Genomic DNA, 19,581 nt, shown 5'->3' on the forward strand with positions numbered 1-19,581 from the left:
ATATGCTGACAGATTACCTGGCTTCCTTGATGTCTGCACTACAATCTTCTCGTTCACAGGTAGCTGCAGCCTTTCCCGACAACACTGAGGCGAAACCCCATGACGTGGTCCCCGGGGACTTTGTCCTGGTTCGGAATTTTGATAGGAAAAGCCAATTGGATCCTAGGTGGAAGTTGCCTAAGCAGGTCCTGCTGACGACCAGAACAGCTGTGAAGATCGAAGGACGGAAAGGATGGGTGCATTCCACCCATATAAAAAAATTCCATGGACTACCTTCAGATATAGACACTGTGCCCTGCACTCCCTCACAGACTGATTCAAAACTTCCTTTTGTTGAACTGAATGACTCTCAGTGCTATAAACAGAAACTCAGGTCCAGATCTAAAACTGTCGGACGATTTGATTGTTTAAGTCCTCTCCAAGGTGAAGCGGTTGAATCTGTCCCGACATGTACCCCTTAGGTCTGAATCATGTAGAGTCCAGAATCATAATGAAACGACATGCTTATTGTAAATTACTGCGTAACCACTGTATTGTGACATTATTAATTTTGTTTTTATTGAGTATTTTAGTAATTATTACGAGTATGATTTTGCACATATATTATCCTGTTTCTAAACGTGTTTTCAATATAACTGATGAACATTCTTTTAGTGACCTACCGCCACATGAATTATCCTATAGACTTGCGCTGCGCAATAACACATTCATTAGTATGTTACATCATTCCCATCAGACTAGTAATGCGACCAATTGTTGGGTGTGTGGCCGACTCCCTCCCTATCAGAATAACAAAGGAGTTCTGCCTTTCTTTCCACATCCATTCACACACAATGGCTCCTGTGGAGCATGGTTTAGTTTATTAAATTCCATAGACCCAGACACAGCAGTTTATCAACAACATTGGATATGGGGAAATCTGAATCTAGTTTTATTCAAAGTCTGTCACCCTAATAAGGAGGGTCACCTCAGTAGAACAGGAACTGATCTAGAAAATGAAGTGTATAAATTAGGTAATTTTACACCTAATCTTATGATTTTGAATGTCAAATCCGAAGTTGAACTAATTTTGCCCACTATGTCAGTATTTCCAGTTAAGGGTGAATTATGTGTTAGAAAAGTTGGTTCCAAACACATGGGCCATAGCCAATGCGTTACTACAGTAGAATATAGTGATCAAGGTAAATCTTCATTTAGAGCTTCTCGCCATTCCTACTTCATATGTGGTCAGACTGCATATATGCGTCTGCCTCTAGATTGGGATGGTACCTGTTACATAGCATTCCTTTTGCCACCTGTTTTCCTAGCTCCCCCTGATTATTATCGAAATGTTCATTTAGTACACAATAGAGAGCGAAGAGATCTCCCAGTTGTCGATTATACTGAGACATCATGGGACAAGTATGTAGATTTCAATAAAGGTATCTTTCCCTATATAGGTACTATATCAAATAGTAAGCTGATACGCAGACTCACCAAGACTCTTGAAGCTGTAGTAAACGAGACTATAGCCGCCCTAGGCAATCTGACAGAGGAACAATCAGTGATGAGAATTGTTGTTCTCCAGAATCGTCTTGTCCTTGACGTCATCCTGGCCGATAGGGGCGGAGCTTGTAGGGTCATCGGATCCAGCTGCTGCATATTCATACCAGAAAATTCGCCATCTGTATATAAAGCTATAACACGCCTTCATAAGATTGTAAGCCAGATACACGAGAATCCAGGCACTTGGACGTGGTCCGGGTGGTTTTGGAGTGTGATATCAGCCTGGGGATGGAGAGTTCTATCCTTCCTAGGTATTGGCCTTCTTATGCTCTTCAGTTGTTGTCTATGCCTGCAATGTGGACCAGCGATTTGTGGTCTGTGTGCCACATCGTGTATTCCACATCAAGGTTTTCGCTCAAGATCCCGGAAGAAGAAAGAAGAAGAAATGATGCTCCATGAGCAAATCAATGGAATGATGAAGATTGATGTCTCGTGAAGGGCAAGAAGGGGACAAGGAGGGAATGTGGAAATGTGGATTTTCCTGATCAGTTATGTCCCCTATCTTGGACCCCAACGGTTTTATATGCATGTTACAAGTACATGTATGTTCCCTCCAGTTCCAGTTTCTAAGACGCAAACATATGTGTGTCTACCGTCAACATGTTCTCTGTCAGATCCGCCATCAATGGGCTGGATATTCGATTCCTTAGTATGAAAGGCCACCGACTTTATATGGCTAAGTTACTCCATTTTTTCAGTTCAGGCGAGTAGGCCCGATTCTGTCCTCAAAGCCTTTCCCTGCTCTCTGTCTCTGACAGCTTCAGCTTGAGCTCGCATCTGTATCCATGAACTTTGTCCTACTCCCTGTGCAGCTAACGGTGCCTGCCTCGGCCAGTTTTCGCCTGTCTGCCAAGAAGTTGTATTTCACCTTCGAATTATCTATTTTGCTCTTCAGCCGATGCATTCCTGTCCAGTGATTTAGGTAAACATTTCCTTTAGCTCACAAGCAAAGGACTCAGCCTTTCCGTCCTCCTGCAAGTGATTCATAGCCCTGTTGCCATGGAAAGTTTTCTGCCCCTCGCATCTCATATAGACACTTAGACGCTTGTACACGCACACAGTCAGTATAGAATAGATTCTGTCCGAGAGTCTCTTCCTTGTGGATAACATAGTTCTTTAAACATAGGATGTTAGATATGATTTGGGATTAGGATGACTTGACCCCAGACTTCTCGTCTCCACATGTAGAGCTAAATGTCAAGTCCCCTTCACCCCCTAGTTGCACGTCAATTACACGTCATGCTGCCGCGCGCGCATCTATGCCAAGTATTATCTTATAGATCCACCTATGCCTGATAATTCTAACCAATCATGTTTCTTTTATTCCTTATTACGCCTAGTTTCGATTATGTCACTGTCACGTCATTTTTCTTATCAAATGTTACGCCTTCTACATTCGTTTCATTGTAATGTACTTATTATAAAAATACATGTCTGTTAATAAATTATTGTACTTCACTTCCTGAACCTTCGTGGTGACGGAACCTGAGGGCCGCGACTCGAGTCGGCCATTTTGAATGGAATAAAGCCCATTAGAAAACCTCTTATACCACGGATTCTGCCTCTTGTTATTTTGAGCTATTTACTTTAATTTAAGATTCCGCATGAAATTCAGTCCGGTAATATTTATTTTATTTACCACATTCTTCTCAAATTTTCTCTTTTTAACTTTTTCTGTATTTTCTTTCTTTTATAACATAAACATCCGAGTGTTAAAATTAATACTAGAAAAATCACACATGTTAATGGAAATAGGATCCTACCTATAAATGTACCACCTAAGTTTAACAAGAAATCTTTAATGAAAGAAAGTTTCTTTCCAATCTTTTCCCAAACACTTTCACCCTCCAGTGGTGCAATTTCCTCATGCAATTCAGTTATATTTTTAATGTAGATCTTCAGATCTTTACTTTCGTCCGGAATGTAAGTACAGCAATGTTGAACTTTCAGCATTCCACAGACTCCACCCTCTTTTGCCAATATTATATCAAGGGCAAGTCGATTTTGCATTACCATAGCACGCTTGGCAACCATTTCAGTATTTACCAATAAGAATCCTCCAGCTGCGCTTGTTGACAAGCGATCCACTACTGTTGATAGTTTTCTAATTTTGTGTGCATTCAGAGATATTCCCACTGCTGGTATCAATGCTCCAAAAATGTCTCCCACAATTTCTGACCAATATTCTCTTTTTCTACGTGTTAGTAGACTACCTAACTTATGTACACCATCTTCTCCTCTTCCCATGTGGAATATCTTTGGGAAAACCAGACCTACATAACATGTGCCATACCAATGATCTGGCAACCGATAACATGCCTTGTTCTTGCAGATAAAATATAACCCAGGAAAAACTGGATCATTTCCTCCTTTAAATCCCCATCCACCCATGATTCGGTATGTATCATGGCATTCACTGTTACCTACAAAGTAATTATCATATGCAGCTTGATTCCTTCTAATACACAACTTTCCTTTCTGAGGCCAATCTAAAGCCATAGTTGGACTAGCTTCTCCCTTCAAATGTTTTTCCATTTCAACATCCCAGACTGTCATTTCCTCTCTTCCCTCAGATGCTTCCTTTTGCATTTTCAATCTCCTTTTTTCAACCATATCCAAGAACGTCTTTTCCTCTTTCTTTAAACTGCAAGTCAAATTATTTCTAAATATATATTCTAATGTTAGTTCTTTAGTTTCTAAGAAAAATTCACCTAACACCTTTGCGGCTTTACTTTGTTCAATTTGTTAACTGCAAGTACTTGTGAAAATATGTTATCTACATCTGAAAAATAATGTTCTAATTTCCCTATTTTGTAAAACAGACTAGCTATTACACTACATGTTATTCCATAGGTTACTGGAAGGTGATGGTAGGTCACTCCCTCCGATACAGGTAACTGCATACAGACGTATCAATCCCTCACATCCATTGTCTTTACATATTCATACAGTAGTTTTGAAAATACATTGTTAGAAAAATCATTTATAGACCTGTCTTTATGAAGATAATTTCTATCTATTTTAGTCGGATATACTTTCTGAATCTTCTCTATATTAGTTTTATTCTCACTATGTCCGTTTATTGTTTCTAGCGTGACTTTAAATGATATAATCAAAGCTAATACACTCCATAGAAGCATTAGTAATCCTGTACAACAACAACACATTTTAAACCACCTTCTAAGAAATGTACATTTAGCTTTTCTACTTTCTGTGTTTGCCATTTTCGTAAAATGATCAGTGTCTTTTGACTTAGCCTCTTCTGCTTCACAACTAGTTTTGTCTAACACAAGGCTCTAAGCACCTACTTGGTTCTATCAGTTAAGTCTTTTTCCGTATTTTATTGTCTTTCCATTAGCAGCATTTTTTGTCTTTGTTCAGTTTGGCATTTGATCGTCTTTCACTTTTCTCTTGTAATCTTGATACAGAACTTCCTGAACATCCGTTTCTTCTCCAATATCGGACAAGATAACTCTCAGGATTTCCGATTCTTCGTCTTCCTCAACCACTTCTGGTACAGTCACCTCTGGGATTTCTTGGCTATCCGCCTCTTCTTTTATTTCAGGCAGGGCCACATACGACCATTCTGGTGACTTATACTTCTGGTTAGGTTTTCTCGTTCTTTTGTTTTCCTCTACTGTAGTTATTTTCTCATTTTTCGATTTTTCTTGAATAGATACTTTATTTACTTGCTCTGCTCTTGGTGAATTCACTCGTGTCAGTCAATATCTCAATCTCTTTATTTTGTTTGGCCAGATTTCATCTCTTGCTGGTTTTTTCGATTTATTTCCTTTATCATTCTTTTCAGCTCTCCATGCTCTCTTTCTCAGGACTCGCCCTTCTGGTACTTCTTCATCACTATCCTGATTCTGTTTCAACTTGGTTTTTGCTTTCAGCTGTTCTTCTTTCCACCACTTCTTTTATTTTCTTTTATTTTCCCTACTTCTGTCCCTCCTCATGGTTCTTGCACACAATCTTCCTGCTGACTAACTGACCCTTCTTCTAACTGAATGCTCGAATTCCCTACAACTCCTCGGGGGTCTTCCACAAGAATCTTTCCCTCACTTTCTGTATCTGGAACCTGTTCATCTACTTTTGTTATTTGAGGTGGAATTTCTCTCAGCTTCTTATCAGGAACTCCCTTATCAACAATTTCTTTGATTGTCTCTTCACTGCTTTTCTCTTTTCTCCAATGTACCTGTGCTTGTTCAGTCTCTGAGTCTGAGCTGGTATCTGAAATCTGTAATTTTCAAGGGAATATTTTCTGGGGCAAAGGTCACATTTTGCTCTGACTCCCCCCTTTCAAGATTTTTTCTTGTTCTTGTTTCTTCAGCATCCGATTCAGAACTAGTTTCTGACTCCTCAAAATATTCTCCTTCCTTGCTATCCACTGGATTTGGAATTCTCAATGTATGACTAGCATGAATCCAGTTCTTTATTTCAGCACACTTCACAGCTGTTGTTGTAGTCAAAATCACTTGTCGTGGTTTTCCCCAACGTGGGACCAGACAGTTCCTTCTTCTGTGTACTTTAATTCTCACCCAGTCTCCTGTGCTCAGATCATGAGCTTCTTTCTTTTCAAGGGTGGCGGCATCCGATCCAACCTGATGCAACACAGAATGAACTGCGTCAGCCAGCCCCTTACAGTAATCCAACACCAAGTCATCAGTTATACGCAACAGCTTGTTGACTGGTATGAAAACATGTCGCATTGCTCTTCCCATGACAATTTCATGGGGACTCAGCCCTGTGTTCCTATTTGGAATAGATCTAATAGTCATGAGTACTAGAGGCAAGACATCAGGCCATTTCAAACCTGTGGCTAAACAAATTTTTCCCATTCATTTGTTTCACCACACCAGAAGCCTCTGGGTGATAGGCACAATGTACTTTCTGTTGTACATTCAATGCTTCACATATCAACTTCATGATCTCATTATGGAAATGCTTTCCTCTATCTAACTCAATTGTAACTGGGAACCCAAATCTAGAGATGAATTCCCTCAAAAGTAGTTTTGCTACTGTAATTCCATCACTTCTTCTTTTGGGGTATGCTTCTACCCACCTGGAAAACAAGCAGACAATCACTAGAACATACCTCAACCTGTTACAGGGAGGCATTTCAATTAAATCAATCTGCATTCTGGTGAAAGGCCCTCCTTCTCGACCTATCGTTCCTAGACTTACCACTGTTTTCCTTCCAGGATTGAACTGCTGACATATAAGGTATCTTTGACAAAGGCTCTCAGCTACAAGTCTAAGTTTTGCATTGTACCATGTCTGCTTAAATGACCTAATCATCGTGTCTCTCCCTATGTGTGCTTGTCCATGATACATCCGTGCCATGGCAGACACCATGCTATCAGGCATGACTGGTCTTCCTTCTCGATAGACCCACACATGATCTGTTTCTCTTGGTGCACATCCTTCTTTTACCCATTGTCTCATTTCCTCATCTCCTGCTTCTTCCTGCAATTGCCTCACTTATTCACAGGTACTCACAATGTTAGTAAACAGTAGGGGACAAGAAATCATTTCCCTTTCTTTCGCCCTATTAATCGAGTTCTGATTACAAGCACAATATTGAGCCATATCGTTGGCGTACTTATTACCAACTGCAACATAGTCTCCTGTCTGAGCGTGAGCAGCACACTTCACAACGGCCAATTGCCTAGGCAGCTGTATCGCCTCAAGCAACCTCCCAACCACTTCAGCATTCTTTATAGGAGTTCCACTTGAAGTCAGAAATCCTCTCTGCAGCCATATCTGACCGAAATCATGCCCAACACCAAAGCCATACTGACTATCAGTTATCACAGTCACTCTCACATTCTTTTCCAACTTGCATGCTCTAGTTAAGGCTACAAGTTCAGCAACCTGGGCTGATTTTACTCCCTTCAGGTAAGATGCTTCCATTACCGCTGCACCTGTGCATACTGCATATGTTGCATTTAGAATTCCTTCATCTGTTCTCAAGCATGACCCGTCCACAAACATCACAAAGTCACTTTCTGACAAAGGTACATCTTTTATATCAGGACGCGGTTTGGTACAAAAATCAAGTACATCCAAACAATCATGATCCACTTCATCTCGGACTTCTACATTCTCAGCATCAGGCAGTAACGTTGAAGGATTCACATTCAAGCATCTCACAAGGCTCACATTCTTTGCACCAAATATGACCTTCTCATATTTAGTCAGCCGACTATGTGTCATGAACTGATTGCGGCTCCTTGTTAAAAGGATTGCCACATCATGAGGTACAAACACTCGCACAGGATATCCCATCACAATTGCTTCACTCTGTTCCATACTCTTACAAGTAGCAGCTACTGCTTTCAAACAACCTGGCAACGCTACAGCTACAGGGTCTAACATAGCTGAAAAATATGCAATTAGCCTTCTCAATTTTCCATGTCGTAATCAGGCATTCCTAATGCTGGCGCATCACACAAACTGTCTCTCAATTGTTTAAAAGCTGCTAGTTCTTCCCTATTTAAGTCAATGGGGTCTTTTGCATCACTTCTCGTCAGGCGTACCAAAGGTTTTGCGATCAGGGAAAAGTTACTTATCCACTGACGACAATATCCAACCATTCCAAGAAACATTCTCACTTCTCTTTGCGTCATTGGAGCTCTCATTCCTTTTATTATCTTGATACTGTCTGTAGTTATCTTTCTTAGTCCTTTTTCAATTTTGTGGCCTAAATATTGTACTTCTTTCTGACAAAATTGTAATTTCGATGGGGATACGTTAAGTCTTCCATCTGCCAAATGATTTAGCAATGCTATGGTGTCCATTACACAAGCTTCTCGAGTCTTTGACGCCACAAGTAGGTCGTCAATATATTGAACTAGCACTGAATTCTCGGGCATTTCTAGGTCTTCTAAGGACTTTTTCAATATCTGATTAAATATCGAGAGGCTTTCTGTATACCCCTGTGGGATTCTGCACCATGCCAAAATACGTTCGCCAAAACAGAACGCAAAAACTTGCTGGCTATCATGATGCAACGGGATGGAAAAGAAAGCATGACATAGATCAATCATTGTATACCATTCTGCATCATGTGGAATCTGATACAAAATCACAGATGGATTTGGTATAATAGTACAACATGACACAACATTTTTGTTTATCTTTCTCAAATCTTGCACTATTCTGAACTTTACATTAGGCTTTTTCAGTCCCATAATTGGTGAATGACATGGACTACTCATTATTTCTCTCAAAATACCTTGTTTAACCATTTTCTCGATTATGGGAGTAACTCCTTCAATTATCTCGGGTGTCAATTTATATTGAGGAACATTTGGGTAACTTATTCCTTCCTTCACTGTTATTTTTACGGGATCCACATTTTTCATTAATCCTACATCTTCTCCTGTGAAATCCCAGACTTCTGCTTTTACTGTCTGTTTCAATTCGTTTGGTAGTTCGTCAGGGTTGAATACAGCAAAGGCTTCAGTAATCTCAGTTTCCATATTAGCCATAGTCATTGTATACAGTACGTCTTCATCAGGGGTCTCATATGCTATGCCATCAGGGGTACAAAATATGGTGCAATTCATCTTGCATAGTAAGTCTCTCCCTAACAAATTTACAGGACTTGAATCGCACACGACAAAGCGGAGCATTTTGGAAAATTTCCCTATATTAACTTTCACTGGTTCTGTGAGATACATTTTAATCTGTCTGTTGGATACTCCAACCACTTGGATTGTTTCGCCCGAGAGAGGAAGATTCTTAACATCAGCTGACCTAACAGTTGATCGAGTAGCACCAGTATCTACTAGGAAAGTAATATTTTTATCATTTACCTTTCCGTCCACAAAAGGGCCTGTCTGGTCTACTTCTAGAGTTGCGCCAAGTACGCACTCTTCTTCCTCCCTTCGGCACCGTCAATAAACCTCTTCTGACTCACTCTCATCGCGTTGTAGCCAATTCTGCGAAACAGCGCTAGCTTAGTTACCTGTTCTTTGTTGTAGAATCCTGTCTCATTACTGAATTTCTGTGAATTTACGCTCTGTGGAAAAGGCGGTTATGGCGCCTGATTCTGTTGGGTGACAACCTGCTGCTGTCGCTGCGGTTGACCACTCACCTCTTTCTGCACCTGCGGATTCAATGATGCATTATCACTATTAGTATTTGGGGGAAATTTACACTCGGATTTCCAATGCCCTATCCTTCCGCAATTGTGACATGGCCATTTCTTTTTGGCTTCTTCTATATTGAATTGTCCCTTTCCTTTTCCAGCATTAAATTTAGGTTTTGGTCCTGCAGTATTTGCTTGTTCAATCAGCTGAGCTTCCTGTCTTTCTGCCACTTTTACCTGTGCCCACATAGCCTTTTCTTTTAATTTACGCTGCTTGGCTTCAATTTCATCACTAAAATATTTTGCATGTCTTAGTACTTCATCTATTTTCTTATTTTGCCAATCCACGGTATGCTGTTTAATCATTTCACTAATTTCTGGACGTAGACCATATACAAATCTGTATACAAAATGACTTAGGTCTTTCTCACTCAAATTTTCATCACCACTAAACTGTTTAAAGGCAAGGATCAACCTCTTATAGTATGCGTGTACTGACTCCTTAGTTTCTTGATGAGTTCGGTCTATTTTTACCCAATCAGTTTCTTTGGGGGGTACCTTGTTTTTCAGGAAAACAATTACTTGTTCATATTTTTTCATGACTTCCGGGTCAGGGGCTCCCGTTTTAGGGTCCCTAGGGTATTCTTGTGTAGGCCAATTTATCATTAATTTACACTCTGTCCATAGATCTGCTGGTACTATTACGTCAAATAGACTATTTAGATCAATCCACAAATCTTTTGATAATTTTACAAACCTATCCACTTGGCTATACCACTCGACTGGCTTTTCGCGTAGTCGAGGGAAATCATTGGTAAATCACAAAATATCTTGCCTAGTCCAAGGAACATGTACATATCCTCCTCCTGGAATTTCTCTCATGGGACATTCTGTCACTACTTTTTCTTTTTCTCTTACGGGGAAAGCTGCAAATGTTTTATCTGAGGCATCATCTCGTTTTCTAAACCACCTACTTTTCCATTTATCTACATCTCCCCATTTTCTCAACAAAATGATTATGTCTTTAATCTGAGTTATTCTTCCTGCGGTATTCAGATTTTCGATATCCTTTTCAGAAAAATCTACTCTGTAGGGTTTTTGTAAATCTTTTACCCTTTCCATGTCTATACCCATTTCATTTGCCACTTCTTCTAATCTTTCATGTAGATTCTTTGCTCTCCAAGTTATACTTTTGCATAGAAATAGTAATTCTTCATCCTGATAATTTTTTAGCTTCTCTGTGGGGATAGTCCCTACTATTAATTCTTCCAAAACCATCCTTAGCTTTGCCACATCTATAGATTGGGATTCTCTGTCTTCTCTGTAAACTTCTTAACCATTCGCTTAATTCTTCTGAAGTAGGACCTACTGGTTTTTCCTCATTACCTCGTCCTGAGTCTTTTGGAGTTTCCGATACAGATTCCGTAGTCATTATCAGTCTTTCCACTAATTCTGGATTTACTGCCAAATTTTTAGGCGTACTCTGTTCTGATGTACTTACTGTTTATCTCCATGGGTTCTCGTCTGAATTTATCCTTGGCCTCTCAATCTGTTTATTACTGTTATAAGGGACTGTCAGACAATGCTCATTATCTTTCTGTTTATCAAAAATAGGCATTACAGGACCTATAGTTACGGGAACAGTCACGGCTTCTAAGTTTTTAGTCAATTCCCTAATCTTTTCAGTTAACTCTAAAGTGGTTCTCGCTAGTTCTGCCGAATTTTCATTGCTCATTTTACCATCCTGTTTTCTGTTTTCCAGGAAGCCGCTTGGCCACAGTGCGCTTTATCAAATACCTTTTTTTCATTTCATTTCATTTCATTTCTCTATCTCTCTGAAAGAATTATTTCTCCCTATCTCTTTTGGTACTGATTCAACTTTTATGTTTCGCAAAGTCTCTCTCCTTGGGGCACTTGGTGTCAACATGTCAGAATCTGGTTGATACCGGGATGGATTTTTATAAAACATGTCGTCAAGAGTCTCAAACTCCGATTCATGCACTCCATACACTCCTGACTCTATATTATGTCTCTTTTCTGTACATTTCCTTCCACTAACTTCTTCAGCATGTCTCACAGGAACTAAACCATCAGTCATGCTTGCACTTCAACATCTCCTCATTCTGTCATCATGATTCTCCTGTCCATGTGATCTACCAAACATGTACCTATACCTTCCGCCACTCCTCTGTCTTTCTCTCTCATGCATCTCATCTTCCCATTCTGTCAATGCTTCGAACTGTGTTGGTCTAGGTCTCGGTTCTAGATTCATCACTCTTTCTCTCAAATTTCTCAAAACCGCTAAATTAAATGGACCATGTTCTGGAAATGTCAAAACTCCATCATCTTTTGTATACTTTGCCCAATTGTTCAACCAAATACAAGTATGATATCCGTATTTCGCAACTATAAAGGATGCAGGTGATTTCGGGGGAGGAAGCGACTGTCCCTCTCTAGTCACAATCGGTTTGTCTTTTTTGAATAAACTCTTGATTTTTCCAAACCAGGTCTTTTTCTCTTTTTCTGGTGGATCGTAATATATCATTTTGTCTTCCGCTTATCGCTAGTTTTTCCCTACAACTATTCTGTTGGCTTAGCCAATTGTAGCGCGACTCACACCAATGCACCAATCAGGAGCGTCTATGTCACTTCTGTATTTCTCCAATCCCAGCGCGACTCACACTAACACACCAATCTGGAGCGTCTACGTCACCCTGTAATTCTCCAATCCTAGCGCGGCGTACACTAACGCACCAATCAGGAGCGTCTATGTTTCTTACTGACTAGCCAATCCCAGCGCGGTCTTTCTGACGTCAGCTTTTCTCGCTACTCCTGCTTCTGCTGACCCCTCCTTTAAAAAAAATTCTCTGTAAGCTCTTTACGTTCCTTTAACGTACAAATCTATTAGTAACAACATAAAAACACAACCAATATCTGTTTCGCTAACCAAGAATAGTTAATGACCTTTCTTACAAGAATTCCATCTTTCCCGAGAGAAGAGCTTACCTCTGCCCTACTATGGAATCGTTACTTCCGTTGATAAAGTAGCACATCCCTCTACTTCACCCTTCTAGCAAGCATCAGCTAACCGTTTCTCCAGAATTAGGACACCTCGTTGGAGACCCAATGCTCCTGAGAAATAAGACCAGAGTTTCACAATTAACCTGAATGCTATTTCATTCACGCCTTTTCATACGGAAAATGTAGTTCATTCCCACAGAATTCTGTCTTTCCCGAGAACAGCGAACAGTCTGTACTACTACAGAATTATGACATTCATTAATAAAGTAGCACTTCCCTCTACTTTTTCCTTCTAGCAAGCTTAGAGAACACCTATTACCTTTCCAGTGATAAGCGTAATCAGAGTGCCTTTTGGACTCCTGGTACCTAACACCAAAATTTCACAGGTGACCTTCGCTACCATACATTTCTCTCATACAGAAAATGTCCCTAATGGCAACACACGACGATGTTACCGAATCGAACCCAGACAATGCGTTGTGCAACTCCAATCGTCACACGTTTTCCCATGTACCTACAGGGCAACAACAATTCCGTCTTTCCCGAGAGCAGCGCTTACCTCTGCTCTACTACGGAACCGTTACAAACTTCCGACTTCCTACATCCCAGAAGTCGTCAAACAACATAGAACTCAACGCGACTCAACATAGAGTGTTAATACATAAACCAATACCTATCCCACAATCACTGATGAATCAGTAGGCAATTTACAAGCAATAATCACCAAATCAAAATGATAAAAACCATCCTCTGCTACCAGATAAACTGATCCAGCGCAAAAACCCTAGCAACGGGGGAAATAACCTGTACCGGTATCCTCCCTGCGTCACAGACCCGACGTCACACTAACTCATTCACACATGCAGTCATTAGTGGGGCCCATAACACCAACACTCACACGTTACTTCCACACTGGTCTGTACACACACAGGAGGGATGAATGATTCAAGCACCGGACATGTGAGGGGAACACCTTATAACCTATAGGGAAGGAAAAATCATTTACAAAATATACATTAATGCCCTTTCGCCTACAGATCCTTAATCCTAAAACATCAAGGCACTCCTCCTACTTCGGTCAATGGACCAAATTAGTTGGATTGGTTGATGGTGATTTAGAACCAGCTAAAACACATTTTAAGACTTCAGAATCTATCTCTTAAATGAAACTCACAACTAATGAATTCTCGTTATTCAATTATTGTTTATCTAAAATTTCATAATGATTCAAATTCGCATTTGTCTCGTCAAAGTTTAGAAAGTTTTATATCAAAATTTTAGTAAATCGCAGAACATCATATTTACCTAATCTGGCTATTTGGAGTCCTCTAATTCATTGGCTATGCATAATTGTGTCGTAAATTGTCCGAAAACAAGCCAAAGCTCAAAGTTCTTTGCTCAGCACGCTACAGTCCCAAAAATCAGCTAAGGACCAGAGACATGCAAGCATCTGTCATTGCCCGCAGATTTAGGAAAAGTTTGCAGGCATCAGATGATCGGGCAGCATCCGGACCCTCAAAGATTCAGGAAAACGCAACGTAACGTAGCGTAAAATAGGAAGCAAAAGGCGATGCGCCGTGAACAAAAGGAATGCCCCTCTCTATTCTACTGCACATTTTATTATAAAATGAAGCAAAGAAGATACATTTTTAGAGTTTTAGGCTAGTCGTGATTGGCTAGTTGAGATCGTCCGATGTCAGTTTTAGGTTTTTAGTTCAGTTCGAGAGGTGAGGTCATGAGTTAGTCCAAAAGTCGGCTTGTTCCGGTTTATTGTAAGGCTGATTGTTCTCTTGTCTTGGCTGACGTCCCACTCTGTTCTTGTTCGGGTACATGGTGAACAAAGGTTGTGACGAGGCTTAGGAGAATTCTTGCGCCTGCATAGCTCACTCCGCGCCTCATGGGACAGTGGCCACTTCGTCGCGTGGTGTCAGCGGCCATCTTAGATTTAGGACCAAATGCTAACTTAAGCGAAACAAACACAAAAGAGTAATTAATACATAGAAAAAATTAATCTAATGTTAACCCCTTACTAATCCCTCTATGTGCTTGTATTTATCTAGCGTAAAGCGACATTTAAAGCCATTATATTCAACTTTTCGGTCCTCCTCTTGGGGCAACATTACAAAAAGCAACATATATCATGCAGTATTCTATTTACCACATATACTATTGTTAATATGCGTACAGATTTTTGTTATAAAGGTTATTTAGTCATGCAAAATGCAAATCCCGCGTGTAGTTCGAATATTAATAATGTTGGTTAATGAACATGCAAACTCGTTTAATAATATTATAGTTGCTAGATTATATAATTAGTATTTTCATGCAGAATAGAGGAGGTATACAAAATTTTGCATTACTCGCTCCATCAGCTTGATCGGGGACGGCTGTTTCCGCTTGTATTTTGGCAGCTGCGCCAATCTCTTACCCCCGCCTCCGCCTCTTTTCTTCTTTACTGGAGTATCCAGCATAGATACACCGTCTCCTTGGTTACCCTCGACCTCATTCAGTAGGTCGGTGACAGCCAACAGAGAGGACACAGACTCGCTTTGCCCTGCATGGACTGGGGTATTAGATGGTGCCGGGCTCGGGGGCAGATTAATCATTTCCTGAGAAAGTCTCCTTTCGGTCGGGGCTTTTTCATTTGACAAAACGTTTGCTGCCCTGGCCAAAAATGAGTCAAGGATTGTCGCCGCTGCCCCCCCACTAGGCTGTAGCATAGACTGCTTTCTTTTGCCCATGTCTTTTCAATCAGCCAGCAAACAGTGGTATAATATAAATATACTACAAGCAATGAATCCCTGAATGCTTGGTGCTCGGTTTGGGGCAAAGTTCCTGACTGTCTCTAAATACCCTCTGTAGATTTTATAGGAAACTATTTTTTAAGAATGGTGGATTGCTATGTCCTACATGTAGCACTTACACTTAGTTACAGGCACAGGTTCTACAAGGGCTGCGGTGGAACAATACGCCAATGATCATACAAATGCAGACTACCAGTGGGATAAATACACGACTTATTTTACACAAAGGCTGTTTGAGAAAAACAACTGAATTCTCGTGCCCAAAGGGTAGAGAGGATATAGGTCAGAGTAACACCTCCCAATATCAATAGTTACACAATAACTTTACTCCAACTGACCATTCCGTGGTCATTAATAGTACATGTAGATGGAATTATCAGATGAACAGGGGAACTTATAACTTCACCACTAGGTGAGCAAGGAAGCAATTCCTTTTAATTTAAGTACCCTCACACACCCTAGTGGTGTCATGCTTCATCATCGGGTCACCCCGACGCCTAAAAGTCGGGGTGGGCTCAACCACAGTGTTGGGAGCGCTTTGAAGAAATTGCAGACCAGGGAGGCTATAAGATAAAAAACCTCAGGCAGATCCCCAGTTTCCCTTTATTTTTGGGTCTGTCTGGGTTGATTAAAAATAATAAGAGTAGGGGTATATATAGGAGTATTATGGTCCTATGACCCTAGTGCCAACATGTTTCAGTCCACAGTGGCCATAAAGGTCCAGGACTTTCTTCAGGGCAAATAAGACCACCCTGGGATACAGAAGGGGGAATTCCCTATTCTGTTTTATTATGGACAAGGGTAGAGTAGCTACTCCTTGTGTGAAAGACTGATATATTAATCTGTCTTGCGTTGTAAATCCATCCGGACTTCGAATGGTAGTCGTTTCTCAGGGGATGGAAGGGCTAATGGAGTAGCTCTGTAGTCAAACCTTCGTCAAGAGTCCTGCTCCGCTTCGCCACCTATTTGGACCCGATCCCCGGCGGGGATCGGGTCCAAATAGGTGGCGAAGCGGAGCAGGACTCTTGACGAAGGTTTGACTACAGAGCTACTCCATTAGCCCTTCCATCCCCTGAGAAACGACTACCATTCGAAGTCCGGATGGATTTACAACGCAAGACAGATTAATATATCAGTCTTTCACACAAGGAGTAGCTACTCTACCCTTGTCCATAATAAAACAGAATAGGGAATTCCCCCTTCTGTATCCCAGGGTGGTCTTATTTGCCCTGAAGAAAGTCCTGGACCTTTATGGCCACTGTGGACTGAAACATGTTGGCACTAGGGTCATAGGACCATAATACTCCTATATATACCCCTACTCTTATTATTTTTAATCAACCCAGACAGACCCAAAAATAAAGGGAAACTGGGGATCTGCCTGAGGTTTTTTATCTTATAGCCTCCCTGGTCTGCAATTTCTTCAAAGCGCTCCCAACACTGTGGTTGAGCCCACCCCGACTTTTAGGCGTCGGGGTGACCCGATGATGAAGCATGACACCACTAGGGTGTGTGAGGGTACTTAAATTAAAAGGAATTGCTTCCTTGCTCACCTAGTGGTGAAGTTATAAGTTCCCCTGTTCATCTGATAATTCCATCTACATGTACTATTAATGACCACGGAATGGTCAGTTGGAGTAAAATTATTGTGTAACTATAAATACACGACTGCCAATCTCCCTGTCATCCAAGACACAGAGGGTACAGTAGTCTGGCTTGGTTCACTAGGCGCGCTCTATCACTCCCAACACCTGTCAAGTTAGTTGGCCCACGTTTGCAGGAAAGTAAGTAACTTATTTACTCACCTAAGTCTCTAGTCCATTGCTGCTGGTGATTTTCAACAAAGTCAATCTGGGAATCAAATGCAAGAGGGGTGGCCCAGCCCTGTCTCTTCCTGGCGCTACCAGTGATGTATGGGGGCCGCAAAGCAGGCTGGTTCCTGCAGTCCTGGCCCTGATGATGGGAGGAACTGTGGCTGCAACTGGAGACAGGCAAACAGGTTTTCCACTCTGCAGGAGCCCGCAACAGCTTTTCTAATGCCTCCTGGCACTACTGGTGATGCGTGGGGGCCGCAAAGCAGGCTGGTTCCTGCGGTCCTGGCCCTGATGACGGGAGGAACTGTGGCGACAACTGGAGACAGGCAAACAGGCTTCCTGCGCTAACGGCTTTTCTCGTGCCTCCTGGCGCTACTGATGACGTGTGGGGGCCGCAAAGCAGGCTGGTTCCTGCAGTCCTGGCCCTGATGATGGGAGGAACTGTGGCCGCATCTGGAGACAGGCAAACGGGCTTCCCTGTAGGACAGTCTGAAACTGTTCCTGTCTGAGACATATTAAAACTCGATTTATATGGGTGAGTGAGGTTGGAATGGATGTGCAGAATAATTAGGTGTTAAATGTAAGACACAATTAAGAACATTGGGGCAGATTTACAAGAAAGTGACTCATCTGTAGAGATACGTCACTTTCCCTGCGCCACCCTGAGAAACCCTTGCGCCACCATGGATTTGCTGTATTTACAATATGGCGCACCATGGCGCAAGGATTGGTAGATGTGTCAGAAATTCTGACACATCTGTTGGGGCAAAAGTCACGCATTGCTGGAGTCGTGTTGCAAGCACGATGCAACTCCAGCAATGCATTTTGAGGCCTATTCCCACTGCACTGCGTCACTGCTTCGAGCAGGCGTAAGGTTTTGACGCAGTGGCATCCTAGAAGTGACGCAGTGAAATCTTGTAGATTTCACTGCGTCACTTTTACATGGCTTTCATGCATAGGAATGCCCACCCTGCATACGTTATACCTGATGCAGGTATAGTGTGAGGCAGGGCTTTACAATGTGACGCATCTCCCTAGATGCGTCACATTGTACATTTTTTACGCAGCTGCTGCGTCACAAAAGTGACGCAACGGCAGAGCAAAAGTGTTGCAAGGGCTTGTAAATCTGCCCCATTGTGTTTGTGTTTTCTAGATTTTCACTGTAGACACGTTCGAGTATGCTAGATACTTTCATCTTCTGCTGCATCATTTGTTTTGAAATGTGACAAAAGACACACACGAATGTGACTCTGCATTCTAATTTATAGTAATGAGATGACATACAATTCAAAAGATGTTTTGTTGTGTACTGCACATTTTTTTTAATTTCTGTATATAAACTGATTGAAACATACTTTCTCTTCCATCAGAATTGCAATAACAGAGAAATGAGAAACGTGATACCGACAGCAAAGCCAACTCCTCATAGCACATCTGGGAATGCTGTCATCTCTGCAGGACCTATAATTACCAGAAGTGGTAGGAGTGAGGATAACATGTATTTAAATAATAATAAATTGTAAAAATATTACTGTGCTCATGTTTAGAGACTAAATGCAAAAATGTGTTTAATATTGAGAGGAATTCCAATTTTCCACCAAGCATTACCTCAAACCTTTAGAATATCTAACGTCCTGCTGGATCTTTCTCCTTAGAGATGCCCTCCCCTCTGTCTTCTTGCTCCAGATTCACAGACCATAGATATGTTTATTGTGGATTGTACTTGTTGTGAGTTCCTGTCCAGGGTCATTTTTGTACATAAAATAGGCCTGGGTACCAAAACAAAAGTGGTCTCTTTTAGTACATCGACAACTCCAAAACTGGCTCATAATTTACGAATCAGGGCAGTTTTGAACTTGTAAAGACTTTCTGAAATGATTTTTAAACCCTAGTATAGTTTTATTTTAGCTGTCTAGCTCCTAAAATAGTCTCTGTGTCAGTTAGTCCAAGGGGAAAATACATTCCCCTAATGTTTTTTTTCATTATCTCCCTCTTTCCTGCTTCAAAATATTGGTACGTATGGGTACGGAAGACTGCAGTCCCGAAGGCCAGGCTACAGGACTGCAGTTGGAAAGACCGGAAAGACCGTCCACCGCTTTTCCGCCGGTAGGCAATCGTCACGATTGCCTACCGGGTGGAAAAAGGCCCACAATATAATGGAGGTGCCTTGCAGGCACCGCCATCCATATTATGATGTTGGCGGTTTCATGTCTTTCCATGTCAGAGACTCTGCCATGGAAAGGGATGTGGGAATCGCTTTGGGGGGCCATTGTGGGCCCCCTGGGGGTGGGGGCGGCAC

General features: G+C 41.4%; 1 protein-coding gene across 1 annotated transcript in view; it reads left to right on the top strand.

Moving 5' to 3' along the window:
* ZPLD1 (zona pellucida like domain containing 1) overlaps nt 1–19,581 on the top strand; it is a 2,463,358-nt gene that overhangs the window by 2,094,354 nt on the left and 349,423 nt on the right. Inside the window, exon 8 of the mRNA XM_085623784.1 lies at nt 18,653–18,761. Within this exon, the coding sequence (XP_085479910.1) occupies nt 18,653–18,761 (109 nt within the window). The remainder of the gene's footprint in view (nt 1–18,652; nt 18,762–19,581) is intronic.

This window comes from Triturus cristatus, chromosome 8 (assembly GCF_964204655.1).
Source record: "Triturus cristatus chromosome 8, aTriCri1.1, whole genome shotgun sequence".
In the NCBI taxonomy this organism is placed as follows: Eukaryota; Metazoa; Chordata; class Amphibia; order Caudata; family Salamandridae; genus Triturus; species Triturus cristatus.